Source organism: Arvicola amphibius, chromosome 12 (genome assembly GCF_903992535.2).
Source record: "Arvicola amphibius chromosome 12, mArvAmp1.2, whole genome shotgun sequence".
NCBI classification, from domain to species: domain Eukaryota; kingdom Metazoa; phylum Chordata; class Mammalia; order Rodentia; family Cricetidae; genus Arvicola; species Arvicola amphibius.
In genome coordinates this window covers 166,546,717-166,558,936 of record NC_052058.2, presented here as the reverse complement: position 1 = coordinate 166,558,936, position 12,220 = coordinate 166,546,717, and the positions used below count along the sequence as shown (strand labels likewise).

The window sequence follows — 12,220 nt, the reverse complement described above, 5'->3', positions numbered from 1 at the left end:
GAGGACAGAAGGCCTTGGACCCATTGGAACTGGTGGTATAACCAGTTGACAGCTGTCATGTGTGTGCTGGGAACCAAAGCCAGTCTTCTGGAATAGTAGACAGTACTCTGAGCTACCTCTCCAACTCCAAGCTCTCTACCTTGCATGAAAGAGTAGAAATATTAGTGAACCTGGAGCTAATAGTCTTCCTAAAATTAGGGCTAGAGTTAAGGTGATCTTGGGTTAATCATTTTTAATTCTTTGAATGTCAAACCCACCATCTAGAAAATAAGCCTACTTACCCACAGCAAATGGGCAGGGCCTCAGGGCATGCATTCTAGGACACCCCAGAGGCTTCAACTTAATCCTTCAATTGTATTTTCACTTTCCTTCAACAAAAAGGCTATAATGTTTAACAACTGTACCAACATCTTTTCTGAGTAAGATAAAAGAAATTAAGGGACTAAATAAGCAATCACCTCACTACACCATAGGATTGCTTTTATAAGATGACAGACTTGAAAGTATTTCACAACTATCAAACATGCTATGGCTCCCTGTGTTTTTGTTTTATCTGAACTCACTGGCTTGCTACTTCTATTTACCCTGGACTCTTTGTTTTGTGCCAATCTATAAACTACTCATTAGCTTACCTTTTGCATCTTAAGTGTGGTATGCAAGAAAGGGATACAGAAGAAAGGGGTACAGAAAAGAATTCAGAAATAGTCATACTTTCCCCAAGTTTTCAGTTATAGTAGACATTGATATGAAGGGATTATATAGACCTCTTGGTTTCTCATTTCTTTTTGTCTATTTCATTTGTTTATTTGTTGAAGGGTACACTGTCATGGTGCACAAGTAGCAGTCAGAGGACCACTTGCAGGACTCAGCTTTCTCCTCTACCATGTGGGACCTTTGGTCCAAAATCTGGTGGTCAGGCTCTGTGGCAAGTGCCTTTGAGCCATTTCACCGTCCCAAATTGGCTATCTACTTTCTAGAGAACACATCATGGTTATGTTGACAGCTGGCTCTTCTCTTACAAGGTTCACCCCCATCTGTGTCCTATTCAAACACTGCCTTTCCCATTTCTTTTCTAACTAGAAAATGAAATTTGGGCATGAACATATTATTTTGTGTTAGGCTCCTTCAAATTATTATTAGGAAAATTAAAGTCCAGAAAGATGAAAAGGTTCAATATAAAGCAGAAAGAGTAAAAAGCAGAAGTAGGATTCTGGTTTCCTAGTAATTTACACAATTGTCCGTTAATGACAACCTAGAATAGTCACAATTTTCCATGCATGAGTAATTGCATATTTACTCACTTACTGCTTGGCATCACTCATTAATGCTTTGTGTCAGTTCTAGGTAGGTACAATATTTTAAAACTTTGTCCCCCAGTTCCTCAGAAAATATTTGTGTAGACCTTACACCTACAATGTAGTAGGCACTGAACTGGTCACTTTACTTTTTCAATTAAGTTCCCTGATAATTCCTAATAAGAACATATTGCTCTCCTCACAACAGAAAACTGAGACTCTGTTCTTAAGAAACCTCCTAGCCTGACTGTAGTGGTTCACACCTTCAATTCCAGCACTCAGGAGGCAGAAGGAGAGGATCTCTGGGTTGGAGGCCAGCCTGGTCTACAGAGTGAGTTCCAGTTCAGCCAGGGCTACACAGAGAAATCTTATCTTGAAAAACCAAAAAAACCAAACCAAACTCAAACAAAAACCTCCTAGCATTACACAACAATCCCAAATCTGAATCTAGAGTTCAAACTTACCTGTCTAGACTTCAAATCTGTGTCCTTTCAACTCAACCAGGTTGCTTCTTCATGAAAACACCCAGACAGTCAAAGGGTAGCTGTCTGATCTTACTTCATAGCAAAGGAAACAGGGCCAGAAATGTGAAGGCACTTTCCTCAACTCCTACAGTTCCTAACACCAACTTAAATGTTCAGATGAAGTATAGCTAAATCACAGGATGTACAAATAAGTGTATGACTGTTGATTCCTGTATTAAAGGACACCCTTTTTTTTTCTTACTGACCTGCTAACCCTTCTCATTTGAGGATTTAAGTGTTACAAATAAATATCATTTTCATTTAGATTTATCATCTTTCTGAAATCTGATTAAGATTCAAAGTTAGTATTATGAACCCAGCACTAAAAAGTAGTGGCAAAATCTAAAGCTATTAGTCTCCGTCCCTGACTGTATGATTGTGGCAGGTAAGACACTTTAAAGACAGTCTTTGCTGAAATAAGACCGCTGACAGTACACGGGTTTCATACCAGGTTTGCAGTTAAGACAAAACACAAGCATACCTACCTGTTAGATATGAGGTGAACTGCTTTGGACCACAACGGATAGCATAACGGGTAGTTGTTCTCACAACTTTTGGTTCAGTCTGCAATGCATCCCTGGGACAAAAGAGGGTTCCATCTGACGTTTCTCCCCACCATCTTACTCGGACAAGTACAGAAGTAGGAGGCTTCGCAATCTTCCAAACGACTTTATTAATAGTAAGTTTGAGAAAGCAGCGCAACTGCCCTTCAACCAGAGGTGGCAGGCTTGTTGATGGTGAGATGTCACTCAAACCTATGAAGAACACAACAAAACTGAGTTAAAATCTAGACTAACTGTGGAAAATGGATTGGTTTTTTTTCTTTGTTTTCTTTTGAGACAGGATCTCATTAGATAGTCCTGTGTAGCATGAATATGAAAAACCCAGAGATGAATATTGGGGTTCAACCCAACAACCAGAAAAGCAAAGCAGTCAAGCCACTAGAGAAGTCTTAACCCTATCAAGGCTTGGCGAAACAGACTAAGCCCCTCTCTCTCCTTTCATTTTATATTCCCTGTAGTGCTGGGATTAAGGTTGTGTGACTCCCTAGTACTGGGATTAAAGGTTTAGGCCACTACCACCTGGATGGGTATTTTGTGTAGCCCAGGATGGCCTTGAACTTACAGAGATCTGTCTGCCTTTGTCTCCTGAATACTGGAATTAAAGGTGTGTGCCACCATGGCCTGACTGACCTCTTGTGGCTTCGCTTTGGCCTTTTGATCTTTAGGCAAGCTTTATTTATTAAAACATAAGTAAAATACCACTATAGTCCTAGCTACAACTATAGACTAGGCTGGCCTCAAGCTCACAGAGATCCACCTACCTCTGCATCCTGAGAGCTGGGGTACACCACCACATCGTAATATGCTCTTCGAATGAAAAGTAAAACTACTTAGTGTCTACAGAGAAGGCTTTTCCTACCTGTTCTAATACTGAGAAGTCACTAAAAAACCAGCTTACCTGATCACCTATATGAGCTGGACACCTTAAGAGGATTTAGGTTGCATTCGTGTTTTTCTAAGTAAGGACAGTCCACGTAAGGCTGTCAGTCCAAACTTTGCTTTAATTGAAAAGTACTATTTGAAAAACACAAACATGATTATTCAAGTGGACAGAGTTTTTAAATCTCAGTAGTTGGAAGTTTTGTTAAATACTTGGCAATTCCACAGTTAGGATATATTATCTCATTCTTATTTTAAAACCGTCATTGAGCGTGAAACAGTAGTTTCCTTGACACACAATTTAGTGTGTATCAACACAACTTAGAATTTCAGCAAAAACCATCTTAAATTGTCTTTGCTGTTAAGATCATACAATTAAGGACAGAGACTATATCTTTAGATTTGCTATTTCTTAGTTCTGGGCTCATAACTTTTATTAACTTTGAATTTTACTAAGATTTCAAAGAGATGATGAATCAAAATGTGAATAAACAAATAAATACAACCCTGGTTTTCCTTTCAGTCAGCACCTATTCTGAAAGATTTAGAGAAGACTTTAAAAAAAAAATACTTGAGAGGCTATGGCAGGAGGACCTCAAGTACAATGTGAACCTGCTTGAGGTCTACAGGGAGATCCTGTCTCAGAACAATAAAACCATTTATGTATACACCTTTCCATCTCTCATTTTCCCTTGGGAAGAAATCATATGTCATAAGAAAAAAAAACTGAAATCTATCTGATCAGAAATCAATAAAAACAGTTCTTTCAAGTAAAACAAATAATTTGTGCTGTGGATAGTGGAGAAAAGAAAACAGGGATAATCTGTTGAAAGGTAAGTTTACGCATACAGCTGCATGTAATAAATGTACATATTACATATATACGCATATGTCACATCAAGGTCATTCAATACTTCTGTATTTCTACTTTGACTTTGTTCTCATCACCTGACGCTTGACTGGTTTGACACAGGGAACACCAGCACTGGACATCTTTCTTCTCAGAACCTCCATCATTCCTGGCAGGAAAGGCATGACCTCAAAATTGCCTTGTTGATCTTTAGATAGCTTGCACAGATTCCTTCCTAGACTGTGGCTTGAGTTCAGTCCCCAACCTGATGTCTAATATACCATCAATGTTCTTAACAGCACCATCCCCACTAAGAGACAACTGTAATTTCAAAAAGTCAGGGTCGCCCAATGTGACGCGTTGAAGGTAGCACATATTTAATTTTCAGTTTCACGATCTGCTTTGAGTTCCTAGAGTAACTGCGGTCACTCCGGCTAACAATCCCTATTCTTCTGATCAGCGTGGGTCACTGATTTAACGAAGTCCTGGACTACCCTTTCATCATTTCGGGTTCTTCGTTCGGGATATATGTACATCCTTTCCTCCTACTCCAAATCCTACTACCACACATAATTTATCGTTACCATAAAAGACACACTTAATTTTGTTGTTCTCCTATCCTTGACTCATTTATGAACCCACGAGCACTATTTCCTTTCCATTCTTCAAAAAAAAAAAAATTCTCTCTTTTAACTTTCTAGTCCCCTGAATATTCCGTTCCGTCCTCTTTTGTTTTGTTTATCCGGTGCGGATGTAGGTCTCAGAAGTCCTTTCGCCCTTTTATGCTTTCCTCAACCTTGGACAGATAAAGTTACCTCTCTTCTTGCGACCACGGCCGCCCCCAGGTCCTTGGCCTTTCCGTTGTTTCATGCTGAGTCCGGGCCCTTCGAGACCAACTCAACGCAGGTGCCAGCTCCTAAACTGTAAGCTCCCGCCATGACTTCCCAGGGCGCCTGCGTTCCCCGGCAACGGGCGCCGCTGGGAAGCCTGGGACGCAGGAAGAAGCAACTCTTTCTCCAACAGTTCCCGGAAAGCGGTGCCAAGGGAAAGCGCCAATATGCTGCTTTCCAGCGAGTAGACTACAACACCCAGAATGCTTTGCTTCCCTACCTTTGCGAGGGTGCGCCGGGGCGCCGGCAGCTGCGCAAGCGTAAAGAGATGCACAATTTGAGGACTTCATTGTCCAGCATGCATTGCCTTCAGGAGGACTCCTTTTTCCGGCGAGGGTTGTCGAGTTCTCTGATAGGACTCTAAGGGAACCGCAGACTCCGTTACCCAGTTTCCTTTGTGCGAAGGCTGTTGCGCACTTCCGGTGGAAGCGCCGAGGCGAGGGGGCGGGGTTTACCGATCCAGTGGGCGGTAGGCGGCGCTGCCGGCGTCTGGGTGCTGTCCAAAGGCGACTAGGCGTCGTTAGAGGAGTGAGCTGTGACCGGTTGTGCTGCACGTATCGTGGGACAGAGAGCTTCGGACACTGTTGTCGACGTGTGGTCTCCCCTTGATGTCGGCCCTCGAAAAAAGCATGCACCTCGGCCGCCTACCCTCTCGCCCTCCTCTGCCCGGCAGCGGGGGCAGTCAGAGCGGAGCCAAGATGCGGATGGGGTACGTGACTTGTACCTCTCTCTCAGGAGACCAGGCCCAGGCCATTGGAGAATGGTGTCTCGGCGTTCGGAGTACCGTGGGAAGGGACGCTGTGAATTGGAGGAAATGCTGGCGTTGGCCTGGAGATGCTTAGATGGAGTAGAAGGTAGATTTGGGGACTAGGTGAGGCGCTAAGGGAATAGACATTGGAGGACGGATAACATTGTTGCAGAGAGAGAGAGGTATAAGGACAAGGTTGAGAAAGATGAAAGGATAATTTAAGAGATAACGGGCAGCAACTCCAGAAGTGATGAGATTGGAGATAGAGTGAAATCTACCGTAGTTGAGGAGAATAGGGAACGACTGAGAGAAAAGTTGAGGGGAACTGGTGGGTCAAGTAAGTTGTCCAGGAGTAAGAAGACTTTCACCTGAGGGGTATAGAAAATGTCTGAGGTAGAAACGAAGGGGTGGAAGGTTCTAGAAAAAGTTCCCAGAAGTGTGAGAGTCGGATTCAGAGAATGAGGGGGGTGAACTAGGGAGCTTGGGGAATAGGCCTAAAGAGAGTTAGAAAAGGAGACTGTTAAAGGGAGTGAGCCAAGAAGCTAGCGAAATAGGTGGGGTATGATGAAAAGGGCATCTGAATTTGGAACAGTGACCATTGATATCAAGAGACTGAGAAAGGGAGTAACTAGGATTAGGGTTGTTAAATGGAAGCACTGGGGAGGTAGAATCTGGGAAGCTTCAAGAGAAAGATTTGGGCACTTGTTTGTTTTTTTCTAAGCAAATGGAACCTGAGGGAAACTATGAGGGAAGCGCTGGGTGTAGCCACTTAAGAATATTATTGGGGGGCAGTTTGTTGGAAAAGGGAGTAGCGTGTGAGAGAGATTTTAAAAAACATTTATTCCTGTTTGTGGTTTTGAGGATGGAACCCACAACTAGACAGATGCCACATCACTGAGCTACACTCCCGTCTTAACAGCTGAGTTCATGAGAGAAGCTTTGGAAATTTAGGTCCTTGGCAGGCCTGTGCCAAGTTACAGGAAACTTGGCTGCTGGAGAAAGCATGATAGTTGAACATACTAAAGAGAGTTGCTAGAAAGTAGAGAGAATTGAATAGCCATTGGGTCATTTACAGGATTACTGATTATAAAAGGAAAAGAGGTATGTGTTGTACTTAATTCAAGTGACAAACTGGTAGATTTTCCTGGGGAAAGGATTACCAAAGAGATACATTCAGTTCCAAAGAAATAGTGTGTTCAAAAACTGCTCAAAAGATAACAGGGGTAGAGGTACTGTGAAGGTTGTTTTTTTTTTGTTTTGTTTTGTTTTGGTTTGGTTTTTTTGTTTCAGAATGGAAAGAGAATTCTGCAAAGTGTGTGTGTGTGTGTGTGTGTGAGAGAGAGAGAGAGAGAGAGAGAGAGAGAGAGAGAGAGAGAGAGAGAGAAAATGGTTGGGAAAGTCAGAATCAAGAGACCTATAATAAAAAAAGAAAACACTTTTGACTGAAGATAGAATAAGGGAAGCACACTAGAAGGGGAAATGAAAGGCTTGTTACAAGGTAAAGTAAAGGTTGGTCATGAAAAGACAAAGATTGAGCTTTTAACATGAATAAAGGAATTTGGAAGCTGACCTACACCATTATTTTGGGAATTATCCTTAAAATTAATATAAAATTAATGTAATAAATTATTCTTGGTGGGTTTTTTTTTGGCATGGTCTCAATGTATAGCCAAGCCTAACTTTTAATTCATGATTGTCCTGCCACACCTGGCTTAATGTCTGTTTTCCTAACTACAATTCCATCTTTTAGTATACTGGTCTTCATCTGTACAAATATATCTAAATGCTAGTTTATAAACACAGTTTTATGTGCTTCAGGTAAGTGTAAGTAGACCTCAGCTCCTTGCTTTATCAAAATAAATTTTCTGAAAATTAAGAATTGGTGGACAATACCAAGAGAAAAATCTGTTCATTAAAGGATTTTATCCCTTTTCTTCTTTTCTTTTCTTTTCTTTTTTTTTTTTTTTTCGAGACAGAGGTTTTTTTTTGTAGCTTTGGAGCCTGTCTTGGAACTAGCTCTTATAGACCACGCTGGCCTCAAACTCAAAGAGATCCACCTGCCTCTGCCTCCCAAGTGCTAGGATTAAAGGTGTGTGCCACCACCGCCTGGCCACTTTATCCTTTTTAAATCGATGCTTTGGTTTTATTGATTTAGGTCATTGCTTATTCCAGAAAACATAATGCTTTAGAAAGATTCTCATTCATATTCTCTCTCTCTTTCTCTCTCTCTCTCTCTCTCGATGGTTTTGCTCATAGCCCAGGTTGGCCTGGAATTGATCCTCCTTCCTCGACCACCTATGTACTAAGATTACAGGTGTATGCCACCAAACCCCTGCAGAACAATGCTTTGTGGTCATAGTGTTAGGAAGAAAAGAACAGATGTTGATGAATTGTATGTGGTCCTCAAGTACTATTTTCTTTTTCTGCTTCCTTGTCGGTACATAACATTTTAATAGTAAAGGAGACTCTTTATCTTAGAATCATAAAGCTGAAAGAAAACTTAGAAACTGCTCCATTTCACCACTGTGTCTTGTGGATAAGGGACCTGAGAGTTCTGGAAATCTGTATTTCTGCTGTAAAGTAGACTCAAAGGCAGAGGAAGTATTTTATTTAAAGTAAATGTGGAAACCAAGATTCAACTATTCCTGTTACTAAATAAGGTGCACTTAAAAGTTAATTGATAGGACTCTAGGTCGTACGATTAGGTGTCTAGACAGAGACCTATTGATTTGATTCATGGTTATCACCCAGCTTGTGCTTAATTTGTGTATGTTGTCACTCTAGGATTCCTCTTTATTAGTCCTCATTTGGCAAAACTCATTTCTGTCCGTTTCAAAGCATCCTTTTTTATTTTTCCTTCTACTTGCTTTTTACTTAGCACTTCTCTCTGCCTTGGTTTGACGGACACAGGGTCTTACTGGGTAGTCCTGGCTGGCCTGGAACGCACTATTTGTAGACCAGGCTGATCTTGAACTTGAAGGATCCTCCTGCATTTGCCACCACCCCAAGTGCTAGGATTGTAAACATTGACCCCCACACCTAACTGGTTTTTGTTTGTTTTTGTTTTTTGCAACAGGGTCTCAGGCTGGCTCAAATTCTAGGCAGTCCTCTTTCTTTAGCTCCCTAGTTCTGGGATTAGAAGTGTTTACCATAACTCTCTTGCCTCATTTTCACTAAACTTTATGTACCATTTGTTCTGCTTTTGTGAATTACAAGTTTATGAACTTTCTTGAGTTTCCATCATTTGGTTTTTAAAATTGTACTTGGAAGTTCCAGTATATTAATGGATATTATAGTAATAACAGTTAATTTAAAAAATGTTTTGCATTGTCATCGCAACTTTTTTATGTTATTTGGTTTAATCTATTTATAACCCTACAAAATAGACCCTCCCCCACTTATGGCTAAGAGAATTTGTATCAGATCAAAAGTCACCCCACTAGCATGTGGTAGAACTAGCTTCAGCTGTTAGGATCCATTCGTTTTTCAAGTACAGCAGTGTTGCTCTTGGGTGAGGACTGAAATCCTGGTGGTATACTTCCTAAATAGATGCTCTTGGGTAACACAGTCATGTAGTTTGAATTTATTACAGCTTTTGAAGCTACTCTCATTAAATTGGATTGGGTCCTTACTTGCCTTGCAACCCTGTTATACTTTGATAAAACTGCTGGAGTGCACACCATTTCCATCAGAAAAACTATAGGTAGCAAAGCTATTCATTATTCAACTTGTTTATGGTTTATCAATGGTTCTGCTTTTAAAATATTAAGTGGATGTGATGAATGCAAGACCCGGTGGTGGCACAAGAGGGCTTCAGATCCCCTAGAGCTCGAGTTACAAGTGGTTGTAGGCTACCCAGTGTGGATGCTGGGGTCTGAACTCCGGTCTGTCGCAAGAGCAAGAAGTGCTCTTACCTGCTAAGCCATCTCTCCAGCCCCAGTACATTTTTTTTTAAAGTATCTTATGTTTCTATAACGATTTAAAAGTATATAGCAATCAGTGCTTTTTTCTGTTCAGTGAATTAAACTAGGGCAAGGTGCAGGCTTAATTTGCTTTTTTCCTCCATGCCCACTCTTTCTTTCTGATACAGTGTGTTATAAACCCCTAATTCTCCTGACAAAGCAGTGAGATTTCAGTCACACATCACATGCTCAGGTAACATTTTCCTTTAACAAATGTCCATTCACTTACATAATACCACAGAATCAGTGGTAGAAACAGTATTTAAACCCAGAACTCCAGATTTTTTAGTTCATTGATCTTCTTAGATCAAAGAGTGTGGTGTTCAGAATAAGACAAAGTCACAGCCCAGGTTGAGCATTTAGCCTGTACATCAGTCAAGCCACTTGTTTTTGTTTGTTTGTTTTGTTCTGTTTTTCAAGACGGGGTTTCCCAGTAACTATGGAGCCAGCCGTGGAACTTGCTCTGTAGACCAGACTAGTCTAAAACCACAGAGATCTCCTGCCTCTGCCTCCCAAGTGCTGGGATTAAAGGCGTGCACCACCACCACCCAGTGCTATTTGTCTTCTTAGATTCTGCTTTCTTGTCTAAAATTGAAAGTACTTCTGCTGACTTTAGACTGCTGCGAGAATGGGATAGAACCTGAGGAAACATGCCGAGTCCCTGACCTATAAGCTCCTGATAGCTTGTAGATGTGACACTTTGCAAACTGTGGAAAGGGCCTTTAACTTTGTGAAATAAATGTTTTTACATTATTGGCTTTCTTGTTTTTCTGCAGTAGGGTCTCACGGGTTCAGGCCAGTCACCAACTTCTGGTCTTTAGGTATGCTCTTACCTTTGGTAACTGAGGCTATGACTATGTGAGATACTTTCCTCTCGAGCTATGTGTTCATTCATTTCTGGTAGTCTCTCATCCAACTTTGAAAATGCTCTGGATACCAGGTGTCTTAGAAAGGTTTTAATCCAGCCAGAAGGAGAGAGAGTACTATGAAGTAACTTGCTGGAAGTCACAGGTTGAGTTACTAAAAAACTAAATCCCTCTTGTTTCTGGTTTGTTACTTTCTAAATTAAATCATAATGTCATATTAAATAAAATAGATTATATACATATATAGTTTATTTTAATATAAGTTATATTAAGTTAGATTTTATATATATGGTTGTTTTTTGAGACAGGGTTTCTCTGTGTACCCTGGCTGTCCTGGAATCAGGTTTTCCTCAAACTCAGATCCACCTGCCTTTGCCTCCTGAGTCATGGGATTAAAAGTATGTGCAACCAGTGCCCAGCAGAAATTATGTTTTAATAATACAGAATTCATACTTTTAATGTGTACAGTTCGGGCTAGTGATAGAGGTTGCTGGTAGACTATGTGTTCAGTACACTGGAGACCCAGGGTTTGATCCCCAGTACCACAATGAATAAAGAAATGAAATTAATTGGTTTTATTCTGTCGACCAAGCTGGACAATGATCACCATTAATTCTAAGCCGTTTTCATTGTGCACAAAGAAACTACCTAGAGCTGTCATTCTTTCAACTCCTGGCAACTACTAATCTACTTTTGTTTCTATGAATTTACCCATTCTGGACATTGTGATCTTTGGTAACTAGGTTCTTTCACTTAGCACGATGTTTTCAAGATACATCCATGTATAAATACTTCATTTCTTTCAATGACTCAGTTTATTCTTCTGTGTGGATTTATGCCTCTCTTTCAATCAGTTGATTTATTACTTTTATTACTGGGTTGTTTTATTACTTTTAGGAATAATGGTGTCACAAATATCTACATAGAGATCTTTGTGTAGAGATGTGTTTACATGTATCCTGTGTAGATACCTAAGAGTGGGATTGTAAGGTCATATGTAAATTAGGTTGAACTTTTGAAGAAATTGCCAAGCACTTTGCTAATAGTTCTTTAAAGCTTTTCATGTGTTAGGGGTATTTTCTCGTTATTGGTATCAGAAATATTTTCCCATTTGCCCTTTTATTTTGCATGTCTTTTTCCCATGTGAAAAGGTTGTTTTAAAATTATTTTGACATATCTATTTGGAATGTCTTGCTTTTGCATTAAAAGTCACATAAAAGGCCCTTTCTCTTATATGTAAAGAATTCCTGTATGTTCTTTTCCTATTGCCTTGGGCTTGTTTTACATCTGTGTTAAATTTACTGTGTTGTGTTAAGTGAGGAACAGGTCTAGTTTTGGCTGTCTACAGCTTGCCTAGTTTTTGTAATACTGTTTCTTCAGTCTTTTTCCCCATTGTGTAAATTTCACACTAGTTAAAAAATCCTTTCCTCATTGATTACAATGACATCTTTATTATGTGACACATTTCCATATAGACTTGTGTTTTTAATGAGGTTTTTCCCCTTTTCTGTTGGCTTATTTGTGTCATTGCTATATTTTTAATGAGAGATTTAGTAATCTATTTTAATAGATGGAAAAGGTAGCTTTTCCCTCATTCAAATTTACCTGGCTCTTCTTATTTAACTCTTAAAAAATAAACTTTT

General features: G+C 40.1%; 2 protein-coding genes across 5 annotated transcripts in view; one reads left to right on the top strand and one right to left on the bottom strand.

The window, feature by feature from the left end:
* C2cd3 (C2 domain containing 3 centriole elongation regulator) overlaps nucleotides 1–5,092 on the bottom strand; it is a 106,232-nt gene extending 101,140 nt beyond the window's left edge. For all 4 annotated transcript variants that reach the window (XR_005283484.1, XM_038313627.1, XM_038313628.1 and 1 more), the window contains exons 1-2: nucleotides 4,927–5,092; nucleotides 2,305–2,574 (exon numbers count right to left, since the gene is read on the bottom strand). Coding sequence is in view for 3 of the 4 variants with exons in the window: in XM_038313627.1 (XP_038169555.1) it covers nucleotides 2,305–2,574; nucleotides 4,927–4,981 (325 nt within the window). In the remaining variant the exon portion in view is untranslated. The remainder of the gene's footprint in view (nucleotides 1–2,304; nucleotides 2,575–4,926) is intronic.
* A 386-nt stretch (nucleotides 5,093–5,478) lies between these two features.
* The window catches only part of Ppme1 (protein phosphatase methylesterase 1), a 47,805-nt gene continuing 41,063 nt past the window's right edge, over nucleotides 5,479–12,220 (top strand). The window contains exon 1 of the mRNA XM_038313777.2: nucleotides 5,479–5,710. Within this exon, the coding sequence (XP_038169705.1) occupies nucleotides 5,610–5,710 (101 nt within the window). The 5' untranslated portion in view covers nucleotides 5,479–5,609. The remainder of the gene's footprint in view (nucleotides 5,711–12,220) is intronic.